Genomic DNA, 26,732 nt, shown 5'->3' with positions numbered 1-26,732 from the left:
GAGGACGCAGCCTTCGAAATTTACCGAAATGAGACACAGCTATACACTCACACCTAAAGTATTATTAGGAGCACCTGTTCAATTTCTCATGAATGCAATTATCTTATCAACCAATCACATGGCAGTTGCTTCAATGCATTTAGGGGTGTGGTCCTGGTCAAGACAATCTCCTGAACTCCAAACTGAATGTCAGAATGGGAAAGAAAGGTGATTTAAGAGATTTTGAGCGTGGCATGGTTGTTGGTGCCAGACGGGCCGGTCTGAGTATTTCACAATCTGCTCAGTTACTGGGATTTTCACACACAACCATTTCTAGGGTTTACAAAGAATGGTGTGAAAAGGGAAGAGCATCCAGTATGCGGCAGTCCTGTGGGAGAAAATGCCTTGTTGATGCTCGAGGTCAGAGGAGAATGGGCCGACTGATTCAAGCTGATAGAAGAGCAACTTTGACTGAAATAACCACTCGTTACAACCGAGGTATGCAGCAAAGCATTTGTGAAGCCACAACACACACAACCTTGAGGCGGATGGGCTACAACAGCAGAAGACCCCACCGGGTACCACTCATCTCAACTACAAATAGGAAAAAGAGGCTAAAATTTGCATGAGCTCACCAAAATTGGACAGTTGAAGACTGGAAATGTTGCCTGGTCTGATGAGTCTCGATTTTTGTTGAGACATTCAGATGGTAGAGTCAGAATTTGGCGTAAACAGAATGAGAACATGGATCCATCATGCCTTGTTACCACTGTGCAGGCTGGTGGTGGTGGTGTAATGGTGTGGGGGATGTTTTCTTGGCACACTTTAGGCCCCTTAGTGCCAATTGGGCATCGTTTAAATGCCACAGCCTACCTAAGCATTGTTTCTGACTGTGGCAAGGGGGGCGTGGCTCAGCGAGGTCTGCAGCGGGAGAGAGAGCCGCGGGACGAGCGGTAAGTGAGTGGGTTGGACGCAGATTAATAGCACCTGTATCTTGTTCCAGTAATGGACGTGGGGAAAGGATAAAACGCCTGTGGAACCGGAAGCCTGGGAGAGAGAGACGGACTGTTGACGCGAACCCACACTAGAGACTGAGTTGACCCGGAAGCCGGAAGTGCTGTTACCCGGAAGTGTTATTGTTTATGAGTTTGAGAAAAGGCACACACCTGAGTGTGCTGCTGTGTTCTGAGAAAGAAAATAAAGAAGCGTCAACAGTCCAGCCGACCCCTGTGTCCTCTTCCTTCCACACATACGAACTTTATCACACTGACCATGTCCATCCCTTTATGACCACCATGTACCCAGAGCCATAGAGAAAGAGAGTCGCGACAACGGAAGTTCAAAACGCTTGATAGTCACGTGATTCATGTAGAACTTGAATAGTTCCAGGAAGTGATTTGGTGGGCAATTCAAATTGTTAGTCCCAGTGACAGAACTGCGATTTTTGGTAATTAATAGTCAATAAATGCATTGATTTTCAATAATTTTATTACACATCGACATGTTATACTTAACTAATATGTAACTTTCCATACCTTGCAAAAAAAAAAGTAGAATAATTTTCTCTAATTCCATAACGATGAATGAAACGGAATTAAGATGTGCTGATAATTTAAAATCTTCCTGATTAAACGTCTTACCTTTTAAAAGTGCATCACAAACAGTCTGTTCTGCGGTAACTCTATGGCACGGCTGCTACTTCCGGGAACTATTGAGAGTCTCCACGAGCCGCCATTCCTTTAAAAAAAAAAATCGTTCCATTGGAGTCTATGGAGAGTCGCAACTCTCTCTCTCTATGGCTCTGCATGTACCCATCCCCTGATGGCTACTTCCAGCAGGATAATGCACCATGTCACAAAGCTTGAATCATTTCAAATTGGTTTCTTGAACATGACAATGAGTTGACTGTACTAAAATGGCCGCCACAGTCCCCAGATCACAACCCAATAGAGCATCTTTGGGATGTGGTGGAACGGGAGCTTCGTGCCCTGGATGTGCATCCCACAAATCTCCATCAACTGCAAGATGCTCTCCTATCAATATGAGCCAACATTTCTAAAGAATGCTTTCAGCACCTTGTTGAATCAATGCCACGTAGAATTAAGGCAGTTCTGAAGGCGAAAGAGGGTCAAACACAGTATTAGTATGGTGTTCCTAATAATCCCTAAGTGTGTATATAGGTGAAAAATACCCTTAATAAATAAACACTGAAATAATAATTAAAAAAATTCTGTCTCATGGTACCGTTGTCTAGGAGACACATGACTTGTATTTTGAAAAGCTTATTCTATTTCCGGTCCATGTCAGGAAACTCCTCGGGAAAATAAAAAATAAAGTGGATGGTGTCCCGTAAACCAAGCGGTTGTCTTGATATTATCTGGCTAAATCTCGACGACTTAAAATTCAACCTGGACCGATTAAATGGACAAATAAGGTGAGGGAATAACGTCTCTACTGCCATTGTCTCTACAACGAGTATCGCCACATTTGAAAACTGCTAAATCAGGACAGCACTTCGATAAAGCTAAGCTAAAGCTAAGGGGTAACTTAGCAGTCTCGCCCACATACTCAAAACTTTCACGTTATGTGTTTTAAAACCGTACTATTAGCCGTAGTTCTGCCTAAAAGAAATTGCATCTGCAAGGTTTGCTTAAGGGACACTGTCGGTCCTGTAATTTGTTTTTGTTATCAACATCACAAGAGCAATATCTCATACTTTTAAAATGTCATGTCAGTTTGTGTATATATTTAAGTCACTTTTCTGTTTTGCTGCATTGTCTTAATTCAGCTCTTCACTCTTCAGAGCAACCAGTTAACCCACATTAATATAGGTTATTTTATGATTAAACTTCATTAAAGGGATAGTTCACCCAAAAATGAAAATTAACCTATGATATACTCTCCCTCAAGTCTTCCTCTGTGTATATGATATTCTTTTAGAAGAATACAATCAGAGTTATATTTAAAAATGTAGTTGCTCTTATAATTCTGTATAATGTTTCTTTTTTGAAGTACATACATCCATTTTATTAAATGGCTTTTAGATAGAATTCACTGCAATTATATGTCAATACATAACACATCTACATGTATTTCATTGTTCATCAAATTAATTTGTGATGTTGCGGTCATATTTGCCAGGCCTGCTGTTTTCAAACTTGTTTGCATAAGTTCAAACTGCTTGATCTCTAGATAATAATTTTTAAGATAGCTCAACATTTTTGGTGCAATGTTCAGATTGCTCATGCATGCACAGAGGTGCTAAAAAAGAAAATTAGTCCATGATTTACTCTCCCTCAAGTCATGTGTTTATGTGTGTGTGCTTATGTGTGCGTGTGTGTTTATGTACACACACACACACACACACACACACACACACACACACACACACACACATACATAAAGGAAGAATGTGGATATGATGCTCAGATATATCGATATATTGTATACAAACTCGATTTACCGCCCCTCCCTAAACTAGCATAAACTAAACCTTTTTGTTTCTAAGGGGTACCAGTGCACGCCTAGATACCACGGGTATGGATATCACAAGTCGTTGCACACTGGGGGACCCCAATAAGCTCCCAGAGGGCGTTCCTCAGCCGGCCAGGATGCCCTACGTCTCGGACAAGCATCCTCGGCAAACCCTGGAAGTCATCAACCTGCTCCGCAAGCACCGGGAGCTGTGCGATGTGGTTCTGGTGGTGGGAGCCAAGAAGATTTACGCACACCGTGTGATCCTGTCCGCCTGCAGCCCCTATTTCAGAGCCATGTTTACGGGCGAACTGGCCGAGAGCCGACAGACGGAAGTCGTCATCCGGGATATTGATGAACGAGCCATGGAGCTGCTCATTGACTTTGCCTATACCTCGCAGGTATGCTTTTCAGGGCTCCAGACAAAAAAAATCAATTAAAGGGATAGTTCACCCAAAAACGAGAGTATGATGTTTATCTGCTGTACCCCAGGGCATCATAGGTGTGTTTGTTTCTTCAGGAGAACACAAATGAAGATTTTTAACTCAGCCGTTGCTCGGATAATGCCTGTCTATGGGGTGTATTTCTATGAGAGTAAAAAACACACAGACATACGAATTCATATTAAACCTTGTGGCTCGTGACGACACATTGATGTCTTAAGACACGTAACGATCGCTTTCTGGGAGAAACCCAACAGTATTTGTGTTATTTTGTACCTCATCTCAGACGAATCTCATTTAGTGTTCCCAGCGTCATTACTTCCATCAAAGAAAGTCCCGGCGCGATCATAGAAATGTATACATAGATTCTTCATTCAACTTATCCGTGCAGGCACTAATGAGGCATCTATATATAAATATATAACTATCATCGCGCCGGTTTTTTGACCTTACTTGACGGAAGTAATGGCGCTGGGAATACTAGATGAGATTCGTCTGATATGAGGTAAAAAAATAACATACTGTTTGGTTTCTCTCAGAAACCGATGTCTTAAAGGGATAGTTCCCCCTGAAATGAAATTAAAGGCGTCTTTTACTCACCCTGCTGTTGATTTAATGCCCTATGTTATTCTTTCCCTTTCAGAGCTCAAAAGCAGTAATTTTAAAAATAGTTTTGCATGTGCTCCTGCCTATTATGGCAGTGGATGGCGACCATAGTAAAACATTTCAAAAATTACAAAAGTATGACGCAATGATACAGTCGGACGCGTGCCATATATGAAAAGTGTCCAGGATTAGTGATCGACCGATATATATCGGATTCTCAATATTTTCCCGATATTTAAGCATTTTCCTATAATCGGGTATTGAGTTTGTAATATCGAATTTCCCGATAAATGTTATGTGCCATCTTGTGCGCCATCTTGTGGACGTTTTGAGAATTGCATACAAGTGCCATTAAAGTACTGTGTCTGAGGGGAGATGAGTCAACAACTGTGTTCAAAGGTAAAATAACCTGCAAATACTTTAAATACTTATACTTTAAACTAGGGCTGCACGATTAATCGAAATCGAACCGCAATCGCGATTTGGCTTGTGTGCGATTATGAAAGCTCAAAGGCTGCGATTTTAATTAAATAACTAAATGCCCTGTGTGTTAGCGAAGAGCGGCTCTGTGATAAAAGCTGCTCCGTCTGAAAGACTGCGAGTTTGAGTCGCTTATAACGTGCATTTGAAAAAGCAACACGAGTCAAACATATTCACAAACTAGTGAAGCGTTCATAAACCTATTCAGCAAAAGACAACGTTTAATAACGTGCTTTACCTCACTTCACATCGTCAGTCGAGTGTGTGTGAGCTGATGTGGCTTCTCATCAGAGGCAGACGATGCGTTATTTTATAGCATTCTATGTCAATCAGCACTGCATTATAATACACTTTATTATTATGAAAATACCCTTGATGGCTTGAAGAACTCTAATACACCGTATTTTGCTGCAGTCGTGTTTATTTTCGTCATGTTTAATCAAAGCGTCTCTATCTTCTGTTTACAGCGTTAGCTTCACATCATGGATTTCCTGAAAACTAACGTAAATTACTTCTCTGAGGCAACTGTGGCGATTTTCCGCTCGAGGGCGCCCTCTGGCTTTCAGTATGAATTAAAAACTTTTGGGTAATCAATAATAAGAAAATAATGCTTAATACATTTTAAAACTTAATAAACTTTAAAAATTATAGATTTGTTGGACAATCCATGTTTTTCTTCAATGTACAGGAGTTTTTTCCCCCACAGTGGATGCACAAGAGGTTCATATTTCATATTAAAGACAGACTTTAAGAATAACTCCTTAGGCTTAGACCTTTCTAATGTTTTTTAGTCATAGGCTGTCTGCATGTTAATAAGTAACCCAGCAGTTTTTTTTTTGTAAAATAAGTTTTCTGTAAAATATTACAAAAATAATCATAATTAGTATTATATTGTTATATTTATTGTGACGTACTCTTTTTTTTAATTTGTAATTATGAAAATGTTATTGTAATGGTAATATTTCTTATTTTTAAAAATATTTTTTGCAGTAATAATAATCATAATAATCATTAATAGTCACATTAATATAAAAACACAAAATGTTATATATACACACACTTTTCATTTGTAAAAAATTATAATAACAATAATCGCATTTTAAATCGCCATCGCAATTTTACCCAGAATAATCGCAATTATATATTTTCCCCAAATCGCGCAGCCCTACTTTAAACCGAGTATAAACTTGGCGCTGAGTAGAGACGAACTCACTGACGGAGTCAGTCAGGTAATCCGTCATGTCACAATACAGACGTAACTTCACATGAATGAAATAAAGCTTTGAATGAGAGCGTGTTGGAAATAAAAGCGCCAAACTTATTTCGCTCTCTGTGTTTATGATCAGTCGATTTTAGCCGTTCTCTCACTGAGTTGCTGCTCCAGCATATAGGCTAGTCACCGTATGTAAACAAGACCGACTCGTTTAAAACTCCTTAAATTATATTAACGTCTGCTATATAACATTTATATGGTAAACATCTAATTAGTTACAGCTCAGTGAAACTGAATTTTAGGCCTATCTCCGCGAGACGTGTTAGTTAAACGCAGAGATGAAAGCAGCGCTCATCATGAGCATTTCATAGACTGACACAAACATTAATTTTGATAGCGTACTAGATGAGATTGACTGTAAGAAAAATAAACAAACCCGCGAATAAATCATGGCTATTACAATGTTGGAATATTCCAGAGAATATTTAGCTTGACGAGGCCATACTCAATTCTAGTGCTCCTAACTGCTCCATTGGGCTGTGATTATGGGGCGTGTTTCAACCGGATAAGGAAAGACCTCAATTGGATAGAGCTACAACCAATCAGAACAACGAAGCGACGTCAACAGAGCTCAACTGCACTGTGTTGCCAAGTCCGCATTTTTTTTTCTCCGCGGGTTGTTTTCTATGTCCGCGGGTTGAAGCGACTATTATGTGATATATAGACCCATGAGTGCGAATTCTAGCAGCAACCGTGGCAAAATAACACACATTTTACCCCCAAACACTAATTTTTTCCCCGGAGAACCCCCCGAGAAGCTATTGTTTAGGGCTAGTAGTTGGCAGGTTTTGTTGTAAAAACTTGGCAACCCTGTCTGCACGCGCGCTGGAATAAACGATCTTTGCCGGTGTTGAAAAAAAATAAAAGAATTTAATGATGCACAGAGCACTTACCCAACATGATCATCATTACTGAGAGAAATAGTGAAGGTGATGCAGATACAAACAAGCTCTCCGTTTAGGATTCGAACAAATATAATCCAAGCCCCTTTGATGACGTGATGATTACGGTACTGTTGATCATCTGTCCGTCCTCGTCTAAAGCCCGCCCGGATGATTTCATTGGTCCGATCAGTTTCTGTTCAGGGATAATTACTCCTCTATGGAGCGAGGCCAGACCGAACCGCCTGACCTAAAAATGTTGTGGACGGGGCTAAGTTCAGCTGGCATCCAGGCTAGAGAATATTCACACTTTAGTCTATTAAACACATACAACTTTTAAAACTGTAGTTTAAAATAAATGCTTATATTTATGCGTATGGTTATGGGGAGTTGATATCAACTCTCATTTATTCATGTTCTCCATTTGAAAACATTAGACTTTATAAATGTATTTGCCTGTTGTTAATATGGCTGTATTTATAAATAAAAAGTTGAAAGCGCATTCATGTTAAAAAGATTTTGCTCTGTAGTTTTAAAAAAAAAGTCAAATTTTTTCAGAATATTTATTGATGTAAATGTCTTTTGTTCTGTATGTAAGGGATAACACGGAAAATTACCGTGTTTAAAAAGCTCAGTTCAGTGCTGTTGCTGTAATTATAAAAACAGAAATAACACAATAAATTAATATCGGTTCTATATACCGGTTATCGGCACATAAACATGCAAACAATTTTTTATAACGGTATCGGTTATAAAAAAATCAATATCGGTCGATCACTATCCAGGATGCATTCTATAAGGTTTTGAGAGAAATAAACTATATAAACTATTATTCAGTCAAAAAGTCGTTACTCTGTGCGCTCCTGTGATGACTAGCACAAAACGTCAGCATGCGCGGCGCTCATGCACTGTTGTCATGGCACTATATTGACAAAATATAGGTGTGCGATATTGACAAAAAATATCAATATTTTCTGGGATTTTCATAACGAAAATTAGACGATATTTTGCTGAGTGTGTTATTGGAATGCTACCTTGGTGCTGCTGATCAGCTGACTCCTAAAGTTTTTAATATTCTTCATATAGAGTGCTGAAGTCATGACGTCACTCTGTAGGCCAACCCGGAAGTTAGCGGCGCATGGGTTCCCTCGATCAAAAGCCGATGCATTTTCCCCATAGACTTTTGGACAATCGCAAAAAATAAGATCTGTGTTCAACAAAGAGTTATGACCCTTACACGTTTTGTCTATCAAGATAATCTTTACAAGTGAATCCAAAATGTATACCGTTTGAAGCCTAAATAAAGCCGTCAGATATATAATGCTAACGGTAGGCTATAAACGGACTACAGCACACAGTCGCGGATCTACGTCATCATCAAGCTTCCTCAAACTTTATTTAAAAAACACGTGTGCTCATTATGATCTGCGCTCTGTTTGAACACTTATCCACTTTTTCATGAGAAATATTGCCCATTCGTTTTTTCCAAAAATGTTAGAAACTAATTGGGTTTATGCGCCTCTCTGAGATGTGTTTTCTCGTTTGTTAATGTTTTATTTATTCGTATATTATTTTGTTAGTTTATATAAAGCTTAATATTATTGTCTTTGTGATTAAGATTAGGATATTATGCCTGATCATCGTGCCCCAAATAGACTTTAAAGAATCTTTTGAAGAATCTTTCACTGTATTATGTTTGATTGTATGTTTGCATACCATTTGCTAATTCGGCAGAAAAAAAAGTGCTTTTACCACCTCAGAAGCACTCACGACGTAAGCTATAACTTAGCCGTATCAATTTACAATCGTATGTCATTTTTCTTAGACGATTGATCATATATCGAGGAGAGAACCGCTATAAATCTGGACATGTAGAACAGCGCAGCTTTCATTCGACGACTTGTGGTTCCATCTCAGGACAAAACAAAACACTACAGTCTCAGTCTCCACAGAAATGAAGAACTGTTAATCGGTTACCTTAATATCACAGATTTCTGTGTATAACAATATTTGGAAACACCACTATTTGAAAGGACTAAATATATAACTATGTATATTAACTGAAAGGTAAACTAAGAACGTGAGGCTGAAGCGCGGGCTAGTTTTGTATTTTTATTAAACATTTACTTACAGAATTCAAAAGTGAATGAAACGCGGGCTGGTGAGATTTCCCGTTTGTCACGATGACGTCTAAAGTCCCGGCCAAAGGATGTAGTCCCTTTTAGCAACTTGTTAGCAACCGCCGTTTTTAAGACACAATAAAGTTTAAAAAAATCACAAGCAGGTTAGAACTAGTGTGTTTTATGTCATAGATCAAAACGTGAAAATATTTAGAGGCTTTGTTAACCACAGACCTTATTTCAGGCGATTTAGCAAAAACCCATTCAAAAAACCCTTAGGCTTTAGAGCGAGGGAACCGGAAGTGCTAAAATGCTAACTCACTTCCGCGTTTTGGCCTACAAAGTGACGTCAGAACTTCGGCACTCTATTCTGTGTGTTGGTCAGTTCACAGCAGTGACATATCATTTTTTCCCAACAAGTTTAAATGTATTTTTTCCTTTTATGAGGATTTTACCTTAAAGTGCATTTGAAGTGGCATTTACACAGACTATTTAATGAGCTTAGAGGTGACAAATAACCTGTAGTAATGCATTTTTTTTGCACACAAAAACTATTCTGGCCTCTTCATCAATGATTGTAGAGCCGCTGTAGTGAGATGGGCTTTGAAACGACGTCTTTAGTGCCTTTATGGGTCTTGAGAGAGGAAATGACATTGGTGTCAATGAAGGCCTTTCTGAGCCATCGGATTTCAACACTAATATCTTCATCTGTGTGTGAAGATGAACGGAGGTCTGACGGGTTTGTCAAACGACATTAGGGTAAGTAATTAATAAATTAATTAGAGAGAATTTAAATTTTTGGGTGAACTAACCCTTTAATAGTCTTTAATATTTTTGGTTGCACAAATGCGTCTGGAGCCCTGCATTTCTATTGCTGTATGTTCAATATTAGAGCTGCATTAATGTTTTATATTGAGCTGTAATGCTTGCATTCAATATTAAACTTTAAACCTGCAGGTGACTGTGGAGGAGGGAAATGTGCAGACTTTGCTGCCCGCGGCCTGCTTATTGCAGCTGGCAGAGATTCAGGAAGCCTGCTGTGAGTTCCTTAAGCGCCAACTGGACCCGTCCAACTGTTTAGGTATCCGGGCCTTCGCCGACACACACTCCTGCAGAGAGCTGCTGCGTATTGCTGATAAGTTCACCCAGCATAACTTTCAGGAGGTAATGGCTGCCCTCCACACGCCCTCTATTGTGTTGACTCTGAATATAGCATGACTTTGAACCTTTTTGTTTTCTCCTTTTTTTTTGCCTACACGGGTCTAAATGTCTCCTCTCTAGTAATCGTACATTCATTTACAATGTAGGTAACACTTTACAGTAGAGATTAAGAAGTTAATTTGGGTTAATAGTAGAGCTGTCAAATCGATTATTTGCATCCAAAATAAAAGTTAATGTTTGCGTAATATATGTGCGTGTACTGTGTATAATTATGTATATACATACACACAAATATATGCATATATTTTAGAAAAATACATATAGTTATATATATATATATACACACACACACACCCACACACACACAATCTACATGCAAATATTTATTGTATTATAAGAATTACAATATTTCTTAATATATACATGAATGAGTGTGTATTTATATGCACATAATAATTACATACATATTATGTAAACATGAACTTTTATTTAGGATGTGATTTACAGATTTGACAGCACTACATTAGGTATTTGAACAACAATTTTAATCATTTAATTTATCATTTATTAATTATTTTATAAATAATTTTTTTGTAACACATTAATTTATACAACATAACTTATACAACATTTTCTAATTATAAACATAATGTTTATACAACAATACTGATTTAAAAAATAAATACTTTCATTCAGCAAGGATGCGTTAAATGTATTAAAAGTGACAGTTAAATAAATGTATTATATTGCAAAAAAAATATTTCAAATAAATGACGGTCATTTAAACTTTCTATTTATCAAAAATAATAAAATGTGACCTCCAAATTAGCGTATAATAATGATTTCTGAAAGATCACCTGACACGAAGAAAATTTACTTAAATTACATCTTAACATATTAAAATAGAAAATTATAAGTTTTTATTTTAAAGAATATTTCACACTATTGCTGTTGTCACAATTTGCTGAGAGAATCCATTTGCATGCATGCTTTTAATTACAAAAGAGACTTGAACAGACGTGATGTCGTAAACACGAATTCTCACCTCGTAAATAATTTAAAAAAAACATCCCGGGAGGACTTGAACGCACCATATAACAACTAATATGACAAGGAGAGACAGAAACCAAACAGGAAGAGAACATGGAAACAATACAAATATAGAAGGCAATTCAACATAAAAGTTCATGCAAAACAAAAGACACAAAACCGGGATCGTCACAGCTGTATTTAAAAAATAAATAACATGCAGCTTAGGTAAGCATAAGAGCATAAACTTACCGAAACTCGAAATCTTTAAATTTGGACATGTTGAGTATGTTGACCAACCTTAACTTTGATTTATAAATGTTGTGAAAGTTTTGTTGTGAAACGTGTTCATAATACCTAGTGTTTTATCTGAAGTTAAAGAAACCTTGTTGTACATTAATCTTACATGGTTGTGTTTAAAAAAAGAAAGCTAGATTCAAGAAGTAGTTATGGTTGTAATTATCACAAGCAGGATTGTCACATTCACGAAAACATGTACATTTCAGACAATTAAAATAAAAGTTGACTTCCAGGCTTGGAGAAATGATTGAAATAAACAGTCAAAAATGGTTCTAATAATGCTAATTGAAATATTTGTTTGTTTGGAATTACACTGATCAGAAAAATCCCTGTGTATGTGCTTTAAGTGTGACTTCCCTGTTACTTATTTTAGCCATGCACAACCTTTCCATCAACTAGTTTCCCTGATGGGAAGCCTGTTATTTTTGACTCATGGGAAGAACCCCCACTGCTGGTATCAAATGAACACACTCCTTATTTCTTTATTTAGCTTAAAAGGGTCATATGCACTTGCAGAGTCATGGGTTAAATTCCCAGGGGAAATATAAACTATTCAGAGTGTCTCTTCACACCAAGTGCAAATAGCGTGCATTGTTGGCAAGTACTATTCGCTCTAGCTCCGCCTAACAATGCCTGGCTTTGCCAAATAAGATTTAAAAGAAATGCTCATAATTCAACGTCTTCAGTGGTGCAATCAGTAAAGCGTACGGCTATCGGATCGTTGTTTTGACACGATCAACACGGGTTCGAATCCGCCTTTTGCAGAGCTCGCTCTTCTCTCTTTTCTCATCACACATCACATCGGAAAGGCATTTATTATCAATAAAAATAAGGAAATGTTCTAAAAGTGTAAATAAAGTGCCTAACAAAATGTTTAATAATAATAATAAAAGCATTTATTGGGTAGGGTTAGGGGTCGTGTACCATTTTAATACTTTAAATGGTAAAACTTTACACTAAAGTTCATTATTAACATTAGTTATCATACATTAGTTATCATGAACTAATAATAAACTGCATGTATTTATCTTTGTTAATGTTAATTTCAACATTTACTAATGCATTATTAAAATCTTGCTAATGTTAGTTAATGCACTGTGAACTAACATAAACAAACCATGAACAGCTGGATTTAAATGGTAACACTTTACAGTAAGGTTCATTAGTTAACTGCATTATCATGAACTAATAATGAACTGCACTTATAAAGCATTTATTTATCTTTGTTAATGTTACTTTCACTAATGCAACATTTACGGATGCATTATTAAAATCTTGTTAACGTTAGTTAATGCACTGTAACAGCTGGGTTTTTATTAACTAACGAAGATTAACTAATGCTGAACAGAGGTGTTGTTCATGTTAACTAATGCATTAACTAATGTTAACTAATAGAACCTTACTGTAAAGTGTTACCATTTAAATAAAAATATAATAATTTACACTGTGGTGTTATTGCGTCCTGTTAATGTGCAACACTACTGAGGTGCAAATAGTATGAATCTGTCAAAATAAAGTATAACTTGCATGTAATTACTATTTATATATCTGCAAAGAACTGCTACTTTTATATTGTGTAAATAGAATATATCTCATTTCACTTAGTAAATATCATCTACAGCTATTTGAAGTTAGTGTATATAACGGATGCCACAATACTCAAAATAATATTGAACTGTTCGGTACGGCATTAACAGTTCAATATGCGCTGGTGAATTGCGTTTTTTTTGGTTTTGCATTTAATAAATTATTTCCATTTCTCTCCGTTTGAAATATTTCTCTTAGTTTATTTCGGCTCTTTTTGGGAGGTTTCACACCTATAATTTTGGTTTGTACCAAACTGAAAAGTCCGAAAATCCGGACCAAACAAGGTAGGTGTGAAAGCACCCTAAGATACAAAGTACAAAGCTTTCTACAAAACAAATCTTAATGAAGTGGTCAAAATTATTTCTGACTCGATGTCTTTGACATATATTGCACATCTGTGCACGTTTCATAATCAATATAGCCTAGATGAAATTTAAAAATAACATTATAATATTTAACATAACTATAAAATAAAACACATTGTTTGGCTAAAAAGCCTATCTTCTAGGAGCTCCTCCTTTCCTGTCGGCGCCGATAAAATGTTTGCACAACGAGGACGTTCATTCTGTGAATTTGCTTCGAGTATAGTTGGTGCTGCAGATAGTAATGCCATAATATTAACAGTATTGCCAACGATATGCGTCTGTTCATTCATTCTTGTCAAAGTTAGCCGCTGAATTGACAACACTGACGTCAGACGCACGTCCGCTGACAAACCAATCAATGTTCAGATGCAGCCCACACAGATGATGACGACAGGACGCCAGTGCGTCATGTGAAGTTCTTTGGTGCGCTGACATAACTGCAATGTGAAAGCAAACCAAAAAGAACCAAATGTCCAAACACAAACTTTGCTTCGGACCTTGGTGCGGACTTTCAGGTGTGAAAACACCCTTTGACTGTGCCTGTGAGTCTACGCGCTGATATTAGCAAATATCCAATCTTATGCACTAAAGTTAAGGGGTGTTTACGCGTGCACTAAACGTCTGTCAAACGTGATTACTGGACAGACTTACTGAGCTAATACTGTCAAATACACACAAGGTTAACTTATAAACACAATTGGTTATGTCTAAAGTGAAAGTAAAATCGCATCTATATTACTATATATGAGATGCGAGCTGGTCTTCAATTGACAGCAGCGCAGTGAACACTTGTCCTTAAAGGGACATTTCACCTCCTAAAATGATGTTGATAAAAAAAAGATCTTTAATACAGTAGCTTTTAATAGATTTTGTATTAATTTTAGCCTACATTTATTCATACATCACTGAGTACAGTAGCATTTAACTGTAAATCTTTATGTATATTTATTTTATATTGTACAATACACTAGGAATGTGTACAAGGGTTTTTAAAGTAAAGTTTTAAGTTGAAGTAGGGGTTTTCAAGTCTTTTAAGTAAAATAAAGAAAGAGTATTGCAATAAAAACATTTTCTCCTTAACCTTTTTCTGAAAAAAAAAAAAACGAACCGAGCCTGAAAGCCGAGGTATGCATTGAACCGTGGAATAACTGTATTGTTGGATCCCTAGTGTATATATCATCTATCGTTAAGAAAATGCAATTTTCAGTGTAAATAGAATCTAGTTGCAATTTTATGCTTAGCTATTTGCACTTGTCCCAGGAACTCTACTTGCACTTAGTGCAAATAGTCGTTGCCAAAACTTAATGTGTGAATGTTTTTACAAATAATTGTGATTTGCTTCTTGAAAGGAATTGATACCCATCACATGGTTCATGTTTTTGATAATTTCTGCCTTTTAGGTGATGGAAAGTGAGGAGTTCATGCTGCTGCCAGCCAACCAGCTAATAGACATCATCTCTAGTGATGAGCTCAATGTTCGGAGTGAGGAGCAGGTGTTTAATGCTGTAATGGCCTGGGTTAAATACAGCATTCAGGAGCGCAGGCCTCAGCTGCCACAGGTCAGATATAAGCACATCAATCACTACAGACACACTGCTTGTGGTAGACTGAGGTGGACAAAGTACACAACTTCATTACTTGAGTAAAAGTAAAAGTACTACTGGTCAAATATTACTCCGTTACAAGTGAAAGTTGTATAAACAGATTTTTACTTGAGTAAAAGTACAGATGTATTTGTTTTCATAAATGCTTAAATATCAAAAGTAAATTTCCTTTTTCATGTCAACGCATTATTTTATTATTGTTGTATTGTCGCACATTATGCCATCATGATGGTTTAAGCTCCATCTGACATTCTACCATAGGACTAACTTAAACTCATTTACTTAAACCATACTTAAAGCCCCAGATGGGCTTTGTAACGACGTCTTTAGTGCCTTTATGGGTCTTGAGAGAGGAAATGACATTGGTGTCAATGAAGGCCTTTCTGAGCCATCAGATTTCAACACTAATATCTTAATTTTTTGTCTGAAGATGAGCAAAGGTCTTACAGGTGTCAATCAACATTAGGGTGAGTAATTGAGGACATAATTAATTTTTTTTTGGGTGAACTAACCCTTTAAGTATGAGACTTAAGGGAGGATATCCGGTTCTCCTAGGTAAGGGGAACTAAAGTGTTTCACGACAGCAATCCAGGTTTTGCCGTTATAAATTTCTATTGCTGCCATGGACACGTTATTTGTTAATAAAGATAGTGGTTCGTTTTCACAGAAAACATTACATGGATAAGGAAAGCAAAAAAAAAAAAAAAATATGAAAGAGAATACCAGATGAGAAAATAGATACCGTAGTTTAGAGAAATTCTGCCATCATTTACTCACCTTCATGCCGTTCAAAACCCATAAGACTTTCGTTCATCTTAGGCAAACAAATAAAGATTTAAAAAATATATATTCTCCTCACTTATGTCCATTCATTGAAATATATAAAAGTAATCCATATGATTCAGGCAGTTTTGGTAGATCAAACGCTTGCGAATGTTCAAGAACCAATGGTTCATTCTGAGTGACTCGTGCACATTTTGCATTTTCGTTAATCAATGTTAATGTGAATAAACGCTTTAATTACAATTTGTTTATCATATAAAGTGGCCAATTGTGTCTCGTTAGAATTGGATACTTGAATTGAACCTGCTCGCTCCGTGTAACTTAAGGTGAAGTTTTCCAGACCTTATGCTATACTTAGGGAAATAACTTCTCGTCTTTTAAGGGATTACTTAAGTGAAAAATAGACACTTAAGGGTAATTCAAAGGGTTTATGACGTTTCAGTTTAAGAAACCCTTAAGTAACACTTAAGGCTTATTTTCTACAACACCCTTAAGTTTAAGGGAAACCTAAGGGTGATCTTAAGGGAAAATTTCACTTAAGATGTTTTATGCAACCAGGCACAGGCCTGGACTTTATTTTATTATGTGTGTGCGTGGCAGCCATCCGTGAGGGGCTGCCTACGTTACTTTCATTTTGCTTATTTACTTATTTATTAAAGTCTTAAATGTTCGGCAGTTCCCGCTTCCGCATTCCCTAAATACCATACCAAATTCCCACTAAATACCATAGTGGATCAGGATAAGACAAACACACATTTTGGAGGAAGGATTGATAATGTATTAACTCGTTATTTAAATGTAGTTATTTTTGAACCAAAAAAGTTAGTGTACCTTTTAAAAAATGAATTATTTCATTTACATGTACATTATATTATGTTATTATTTAGACTTGCGTAAAATAGATGAATGAGATGAATAATTCATGAGACATCTCGTGTGTTTTTGTGATGGCACCAGGTTCTGCAGCATGTGCGCCTCCCTCTCTTGAGCCCGAAGTTTCTGGTTGGGACAGTAGGTTCAGATCCTCTGATCAAGAGCGATGAGGAGTGTAGGTACGTGTGAACAACAGTGCTATTAATTACTTCAGCTATTGTCCTATTGTAGTATTTATCATATTATTTACACTGGCTCCTGAAAAAAACATTACAGATTAAATGTATGACTTTATGCCCCTTCTGTCAGAGGACAATATCTAATAAAAAGGATATTTTAATGAACTTTTTACAATTTACTTTTCAGTTAATTCTCATATATCACACCCCGATAGATAGATAGATAGATAGATAGATAGATAGATAGATAGATAGATAGATAGATAGATAGATAGATAGATAGATAGATAGATAGATAGATAGATAGATAGATAGATAGATAGATAGATAGATAGATAGATAGATACTGCATTTAGAAATATTTTAACTCATTAATTTCATTTCTATTTTCTGAGTATGAATTATCATATGCATTGAAAGACAACAATACACAAGCACTGTAAAAGGTTTTTCCACAATCTCAATTTACAGGCTCATGATTTCACGTTTGGCCAAAAAATCCTCAGATGACGCAAAATGATATTTGCATCATTGGAGGATTTTTTTTTTACAGAAATAAAATGCATAATTCTCTTATCTCAGTGGGATATGAGGGGGGAAAGTGTGATAATTCGAATATACTACCGGGTTTCTACTGATACAAAGCTTAAAGGGATAGCTCACCCAAAAATGAATATTGTCATTTACTCACTCTCATGTTGTTCCAACCCTGTATGAGTTTCATTCTTCTGCTGAACACAAAAGAAGATATTTTAAAGATTGTTTGTAACCAGGCAGAGAGAACAACCATTCACTACCATAGTAGGGAAAAATACTATGGTAGTGAATGGGTGCTCTCTATGCTTTGCTACAAACATTCTTCAAAATATCTTCTTTTGTGTTCAGCAGAAGAATGAAACTCATACAGGTTTGGAATAACATGAGAGTGAGTAAATGATGACAGAATTTTTTCTTTTGGTGAACTATCCCTTTAATGCTGAATCACTGAAGTAACTTTAATTAAATGGTTTTTATATCTACAGTAGAGGCGTAAAAGCTATGCTAACAGCAATTTGTAATCTCTATAAACATTTTAATTTCCATTTCAATCTCTAAATTGTGTCTGCACAGATTAATCAACATGCTTTGCCCTTATAGGGACTTGGTTGATGAAGCCAAGAACTACCTTCTGCTACCCCAAGAGCGCCCCCTAATGCAGGGACCTAGAACCCGGCCCAGAAAGCCTATTCGTTGTGGAGAAGTACTGTTTGCTGGTGAGTGTTTTCGATATTTTGATCATTGTTCGCTTTCCAATATTTTCCCGCCACATTTGCCTTGAGCGGTTATGTGATGTCAGTTTGTGTGACTGTTGTCCTGTCTGTCAGTGGGAGGCTGGTGCAGTGGAGACGCCATCTCGAGTGTTGAGCGCTACGACCCCCAGACCAACGAATGGAGGATGGTGGCATCCATGAGCAAACGGCGCTGTGGAGTTGGTGTCAGTGTCCTGGACGATCTGTTGTATGCTGTTGGCGGACATGACGGCTCATCTTATCTCAATAGTGTGGAGAGGTGCTGCTTGAATTATATGAATGAATCCGTATTTATCACCCTTCTTAGCCTGATGTCGTCATACTCAATTCTAGTCAGAATATGAGTCTGATGCTCCGTTGGGCTGTGATTATGGGGCGTTTCAACCGAACCAGGAAATAACTCAATTGGATAGACCAGATGATCAACAGAAACTGACCAATGAAATCATCAGGGCGGGCTTTAGCCGATGATGGACAGATGATCAACAGAAACTGACCAATGAAATCATCAGGGCGGGCTTTAGCCGATGATGGACAGATGATCAACAGAAACTGACTGACCAACAACCAATCAGAGCGACGCATAACGTTAGTTGTCAAATGTCAACAGAACTAAACTGCACTGTGTTGCCAAGTCCGCGTTTTTCACGCGGTTTGAAGCAACCTCAATTATGTGATGTATAGACCCAGGAATGCGAATTTTAGCAGCAACCTTGCCAAAATACCCCCCCCCCAAAAAAAAAAAAAAAAAAAAAAAACGCCATTTTTTTCTGGAGAACCCCCCCGAGAAGCTATTGGGCTTGTTTTGGGCTAGTAGTTGGTGGGTTTTGTTGTAAAAACTTGGCAAACCTGTCTGCACGCGCGCTGGAATAAGTAACGTTAGAAGAAAAAGAAAGAGTGTAAACAATCTTTGCTTGTGTTGTAAAAACAGATTTTAAGGATACACAGAGTACTTACCCAACACGATCATCATTACTGAGAGAAATAGTGAAGGCAATGCAGATACAAACAAGCTCTCCGTTTAGGATTAGAACTAATTCAGCCCAAGAGCCTTTGATGACGAGATGATTACATTACTGTTGATCATCTGTCCATCATCAGCTAAAGCCCGCCCTGATGATCTCATTGGTCAGTTTCTGTTGATCATCTGTCCGTCATCGGCTAAAGCCCGCCCTGATGATCTCATTGGTCAGTTTCTGTTGATCATCTGTCCATCATCAGCTAAAGCCCGCCCTGATGATCTCATTGGTCAGTTTCTGTTGATCATCTGTCCGTCATCGGCTAAAGCCCGCCCTGATGATCTCATTGGTCAGTTTCTGTTGATCATCTGTCCGTCATCGGCTAAAGCCCGCCCTGATGATCTCATTGGTCAGTTTCTGTTGATCATCTGTCTGTCATCGGCTAAAGCCCGCCCTGATGATCTCATTGGTCAGTTTCTGTTGATCATCTGTCCATCATCAGCTAAAGCGCGCCCTGATGATCTCATTGGTCAGTTTCTGTTGATCATCTGTCCCTCATCGGCTAAAGCCCGCCCTGATGATCTCATTGGTCAGTTTCTGTTGATCATCTGTCCCTCATTGGCTAAAGCCCGCCCTGATGATCTCATTGGTCAGTTTCTGTTGATCATCTGTCCCTCATCGGCTAAAGCCCGCCCTGATGATCTCATTGGTCAGTTTCTGTTGATCATCTGTCCGTCATCGGCTAAAGCCCGCCCTGATGATCTCATTGGTCAGTTTCTGTTGATCATCTGTCCCTCATCGGCTAAAGCCCGCCCTGATGATCTCATTGGTCAGTTTCTGTTGATCATCTGTCCCTCATCGGCTAAAGCCCGCCCTGATGATCTCATTGGTCAGTTTCTGTTCAGGCATAATAACTCCTCTATGGATCAAGTCCAGACCGAACTACCCGAGCTCAAATATTGTGGACGGGGCTGAGTTCGGCTAGCATCCAGGCTACACACTTCTAGAATCTAATGAATAAATCCTCACAGAATGACATTATTATGGATATATGTGAACCTCCGCCCTCTGCTGGCTCTGTCAGGTATGACCCTAAGACTAACCAGTGGAGCAGTGACGTGGCCCCTACGAGCACCTGCAGGACCAGTGTGGGTGTTGCTGTTTTAGGAGGATACCTGTATGCTGTAGGAGGCCAGGATGGCGTTTCATGTCTCAACATTGTAGAAAGGTAAGTGTTAAAACAATTCGATCTAACAGGGGTGTAAATGATGCATTCATTGATATTTTGCGATATTAGAATGCGACATGTATCATTGATGTAAACGATATGATTTGCGATAGGTGTTTTATCCAAGGCTCAGCTTGCTGTATTTATTCGGTATAATTGACTGTTCGCAAAGACCCGCTCCCTTTAGTTACTGTTGCTATGTCCGACAAGCCACACACACACACACACACACACGTTTGTTTTTGTGAAATGTGGGGACATTCCATAGGCGTAATGGTTTTTATACTGTACAAACTGTATTTTCTATCCCCTTACACTGCCCCTAAACCTACCCATCTCACACACACACACACACACACACACACACTGCCCCTAAACCTACCCATCACAGGAAACATTCTGCTTTTTACTTTCTAAAAAAACTCATCCTGTGTGATTTATAAGCATTTTGTAAAGTGGGGCCATGGGTAATGTCCTCATATTTCACCCTCTCCTTGTAATACCTGTGTCATACCCATGTCATTATACACATTTTTGTCCTCATATTTCACAATTACATGCCCACACACACACACACAGACCTACACACACACACACACACGCGTTCTTACGCAGTGAACAACACATGCAAAGAGGATACTGACAACGCAGACAGACATGACAGAGCTGGTTACTTTTAATATAAAAAATTGTCTCAACCCTAAAATGTTGTCATTTTAAAAAAAATTGTCTCTTTAATGTAGGGATGGGACGAAATATCGTTTGACAAAATATCGCGATACAAAACGTGACGAAATGCATCGAAGTCGAAAAAAATGGATCGCGAAATAAAGATAGATGGCACTGCTGCATGATTTGCGTAGTATATAAATAATTTAGTGTATTATATGTGTGTGTGTGTGTGTGTGTGTGTGTGTGTGTGTACGGGGCAGACATAACAAAACGCAGCGCGCATTTTCTGTTTGATCTGAGGCATAACGTTAGTTGGAAAAAGTGAGAGCAGTCAGACGTAAAGGATGCAGCAGCAAACATTAATAGGGAAAGAAAAGGGTTGACATTAGCATTAATATTCCAAACCAAAAATGCAGTTATTGCCTACATAAGCTACCATATTTTCTGTTTAACTTTTATTAGACTCCAGAAAGAAAAGGGCGTTTTTTCACTGAGCACATTCTCTGCAGTCTGAGCGCGATGCACTGCAGCAGCTCACTCTCGCTCATGTCTGAGGTAAATCATTAACACCATCACCGCTTACAGTACACGTGTTTTATTGAGCTAATTACATTACAATCAGCTAAAACGAATGCACAGGTTACTTTCCTGAACAAGCGCGCTCCCGAGTCGTCCGTGTTCTTCACACTGTCCACGTGAATCACGGCCCAGTTTGGCGCGCACACGCAAAATACCGGCAGTTCAATAGGGAATGCGGATCTCTTAAAGGGACCGCACTATATTCCTACTCGTGTAATATGGACCTCCTCCAGGTATGGTGTGGTTCTGGTGCGCTCACTGGTACACATTAACAATTTTTTCATACAAACTTTGCCCTGTTCTGAATTAAACTGCCAGTGTAAAAACTCCCTTTATATTGTTAAAATGAGACAAAATCACTACTTACTCATTATTTTTAAGTTTAGGCTTAACAATTTCTTAGATAAACATATCTATGACCTTTGATATGTCTAGTCTTCATGCTGTATTGATTATTATTGAATAAGTACGGTTTCACTAATAATAAATGTACATTTGCATAAAGCATGCATATTTGTCCATACCTATGTTGATTAGAGTATTAAAAACTTAATTTAAAACTTAATTTAAGATACATTTACAATTGCTAAAAAGGTGCGATTAATTTGCGATTAATTGCGAGTTAACTCATGACAATCATGCAGTTAATCGCAATTCAATATTTTAATCAATTGACATCCCTACAGTGCCCTCCACAATTATTGGCATCCCTGTTTAAGATGTGGTCGAGGACTTCTAAAAATTCTCCTTTTTTTAAAAACAAAATAGAACCAAAATGCAAAAAAAAGAGAAAAATCCTACCTTTCGTTTAAGTACATTACTTTGGTGGTAAAAAATAAACATATTTTTATATCGTATCGTAACCCTGGCATATCGAGGTGCATCGTATCGTGAGTTTAAGTGTATCGTCCCATCCCTACTTTAATGTGTGGTGATAGGTCGCTATAGCGCCTCAGTTAAAGCTGCTCGTGAACCGATCATCTCTTCCTTCTAGTTTATAGTATCAAATAAACATGAATGAACTTCAGAAGGAATGTTTTTTCAACCGCTGAAAGACGTCAGTACACACCGTTTTTCAAGTTCAAGTCCACTGACATTAATTTAAAGAACTCTCTTGACTGCTTTGTCGGGCAAAATGGCGGATTGTGATTGGTCATATCGCCTGTCAATCAAACTGCAGGCGAAGGGTGAATTCACACAAAAAATTTAATTCTGTCATCATGTGCTCACCCTTATGTCGTTTAACTTCCAAACACAAATTAAAATATTTTTTATGAAACCTGAGAGATTGCTGTACCTCTGTTTAAAGTCCATTCCTCTCAAACTTAAAAGATACAATAAATGTCATAAAGGCATTGTAAAAATAGCTATTCGAGTGTCTATTTCAAATCAAAGTCGACACGATGGCTTTATATAATGAACAGATTTACAACACTCGTACTGTAGTAAACATGGACGTTCAATTTCACTGACCATCTGAAGACAAGTAAACATTTAGTGATGAAATAAGAATAAGGAAGTAATTACAAAAAATTCAGGATAACAAAGGAATAATAAATGCTATTTTAATTGTTTAAATGAATCATATGTATTAAAACACTGTATAATCTTCATTGTGTGAATTAAATATATATTAATGAATTTTTTTTTTGAATAAAGTTACAAAATTAGATTAGTCAGGAGCAGTGAGAGATCGACGGTAGGAAAATGAGGCACTGTCGCTTTAAGTGTTTCTCTATGGCTCTGGGTCCATTATACTGTAACACATGCGTTTTCTTTTTGAGTTTATAATGTCAATAATGACCTATTTTTGATTAAAAAAAAAAAAGCTAATTTCCAGAAAGGTGACAAGATCGCACCCCTGATAATGTATAATAATGCAATCGGGGAAAATTTGTGGGTCCTGATAATAATACAATAATAATAACAACCGTATTTTCCGGACTATAAGTCAAACTTTTTTTCATAGTTTGGCTGGTCCTGCGATTTATAGTCAGGTGCGACGTATATATCAAATTTAATTCATACTGACTGACAAGAATAAAGATATAGCCGCGAGAGGGCGCTATATGCAGATCCTGTAGTCTACCCCTGAAAGAAATAACTGAAAACAGAAAAAAACTCTTAACTGAAATATTAACTTAAAGACAACAACTTAGAAAGACTGAACACAAACAAAACGCCCCCATAAATACAAACTGCATGTAGTAAAATATGCAGCCGAGAACGATTCACACAGCGTTCGTCTCGCGCAGCTGAGCCTCAAGAGAGCTGAGCGCAGAGAGTTCAAGCATCTGTGGACTCGTTCCTTCAGCTTTGACCATCTTGCTTACACTCCGAATTAGCTTTCTTTGTTTTCTTCATTACAGTTTAAGTAACGTCTGCTTTTCGCTAGTCCCTCACAAGTTTCTCACTCACTTCAAACTTTCTTTCTTCTGCTCTGAGCGAGCTCCCGCTCTGCCCTAATGCGACTTAGAGTCCAGTGCGACTTATATATATATTTTTCCACTTCATGAGGCATTTTTTGACCGATGCGACTTATAGTCCGGAAAATACAGAATATTTTAAATAAATAAAAAAACCTCTCTTCTTTATTTTGGCTTAAAATATTGCAATACACATCGTTTTGTGAGTTTAGTATCGCGTTTTGTATTGAATCGTGACATGAGTGTATCGTTACACCCCTATTATATAAATATCTCCATTAACGTGCCATTTCTTTTGGAGGGGTATAATGAGATGGTTTTTTTTCCAGGTATGATCCGAAAGAGAATAAGTGGACTCGTGTTGCCTCAATGAGCACCAGGCGGTTGGGTGTGGCTGTAGCCGTATTAGGAGGTTTTCTTTACGCAGTGGGCGGCTCAGATGGCACGTCACCACTAAATACAGGTAAATACAGGAAGATTTAAAGGCAAAACTCAAACCGAATAGACCAAATAGTCAGACCAAAGTGATCAGGTATTGCTATGTTTGCCATTATTACTGTCTCTTCTATACTTCTAAGAATAAATGCAGCTCAGTGTTTTGACAGTTTCATGTTGGCAGTATCAGATGCTGTCCAATAAAAAACAATTACTGTTTTAACTAAGAAATGTGTGTTATTGTTCAACGTTTCAGTAGTTGTCTAGACAATACCAGTACCTAACTGAATCAAAGTGGGAACCTTTTGTGAAATTTCTCATTACCACAGATTAATAAATAAGCTAATGAATGCAGTCTATCTCCTGTTTTCAAGAATTAGTCCATTTAATAAACATTGCTTCAAGATTTTTTGAATAATTAAACCGTTATTAATAATATATGGAGCAAATTAATTAATTATGAGAGGTGAGTAGTTTTCCCTTTGTCAATATTGCTCTATTAATATTAACAACATTAATGGACAGATTTATAACTGACTGTGATTACATTTAAAGGGATAGTTCGCTCAAAAATGAAATTTCTGTTGTCATTTACTCACTCTCAAGTTGTTCCTGTAGAAGTTTCTTTCTTCTGCTGAACACAAAAGAAGATATTTGGAAGATTTCTCATGGGCCATTAACTTCCGTAGTATGGATAAATAAATGCTATGGAAGTTCAATGGTGTCCATCAACTGTTTGATTACTGACATTCTTCCAAATATCATATGTGTTCAACAGAAAAAAGAAACTAATTCAGTTTTGAGGGCGAGTAAATGATGGCTTTTCATTTATGGGTGAACTATCCCTTTAATATCACGCTAAGTTGGCATTTATGACCACATTGTTATTTTTAATTTATTTAGTATCAAATTGATGAAGTACTTGTATTTTAGAGTAGCCTGACAAGCCATTAAACGTGTTCTGACTGAAACTGACATCGGCGACAGCCAATGAGAGAGCCAGGTACAGGGAGGAGGAGTTATAGACCAGAATGTCAGTGTTTTGATAGATATATTTAGACTTATATCAAACAGAAACAAAGCACAAACATTTGCTTGACCAGCCATAACAGCAGCAGATTACAAAATGATTTATTCAACTCTCATTGCAGAACACAATCATTGCTCCCTGCGTCTCCCCAACCGTTTCCTCCTGCTTTGTTGCTTTTTCTCCTTTTCATTGCAAATCGGAAGGTCGGAAGATCTTTCCCAAAGTTTATTTTTCAGTTTAGTTTCAGCTAATTAGAGGATAACCCCTTGAGATAAAAACATCTCGTTTTTGAGGGGGTCCTCAAAATAACATCAAACAATTACACACTAGGGATGCGTGGTATACCGGTACTGGAAAAATACCGGTATGTATTTTATTTAAAACGGTACGATATCATGATTTGGCACATTTCGGTATATGCTGCTTTTCCGAAGTTCACCGCTATATGGCAGCGCGCTACCCAAACTCACCCGAAACAACCGGCAAATATGACAACAACATAGACAAACAAAATGGATAAAGCAGTTGAATCTCACTCAAGATGCCCAAAACGAATTAATAAAGAGAGGAGTAGAAGTGACATTTGTAATTACTTTGCTTATAAAACTGATGAAGAACCATCAAACCTAGCCAAGAAGCATCTGTCACAATCCTGACTTTAAGACTTCTGAAGAGATCGACAGGTCAGTGGATCATTCAAACCATCTCATTTAGATATTTATTTTCTTTTTACACTGATCAACGCACACACACAGCCTAACAAGATCGAATATCACAAAATCTCCAGCTTTCGTTTCAACCAATGACAAATTTAGATCTCATAATATTTGCACGCGTACTATTGCACTATTTACATTCGCGTTAGACACAACCAACTGAGTTTATGTGAATACTCACTAAAGACGGACATTTGTACATAATTCTGTGTATTTGACTGTTTAAGGAAACTTAATTTGTAATGTGCGAACTCTAAGTTA

At 37.5% G+C, this 26,732-nt stretch overlaps 1 protein-coding gene across 1 annotated transcript in view; it reads left to right on the top strand.

Annotated features, from left to right (window-relative positions):
- The first annotated feature begins 2,279 nt into the window (after positions 1-2,279).
- The window catches only part of klhl20 (kelch-like family member 20), a 30,913-nt gene continuing 6,460 nt past the window's right edge, over positions 2,280-26,732 (top strand). The window contains exons 1-9 of the mRNA XM_067453485.1: positions 2,280-2,413; positions 3,488-3,854; positions 10,214-10,420; positions 15,099-15,257; positions 17,043-17,137; positions 18,275-18,390; positions 18,502-18,685; positions 20,470-20,613; positions 24,620-24,753. Of these exons, the coding sequence (XP_067309586.1) occupies positions 2,319-2,413; positions 3,488-3,854; positions 10,214-10,420; positions 15,099-15,257; positions 17,043-17,137; positions 18,275-18,390; positions 18,502-18,685; positions 20,470-20,613; positions 24,620-24,753 (1,501 nt within the window). The 5' untranslated portion in view covers positions 2,280-2,318. The remainder of the gene's footprint in view (positions 2,414-3,487; positions 3,855-10,213; positions 10,421-15,098; positions 15,258-17,042; positions 17,138-18,274; positions 18,391-18,501; positions 18,686-20,469; positions 20,614-24,619; positions 24,754-26,732) is intronic.

This window comes from Pseudorasbora parva, chromosome 9, assembly GCF_024679245.1.
Source record: "Pseudorasbora parva isolate DD20220531a chromosome 9, ASM2467924v1, whole genome shotgun sequence".
Lineage (NCBI taxonomy): Eukaryota > Metazoa > Chordata > Actinopteri > Cypriniformes > Gobionidae > Pseudorasbora > Pseudorasbora parva.
Note: the sequence above shows the minus strand (reverse complement) of the source record. Positions and strands in the feature narration are given on the sequence as shown.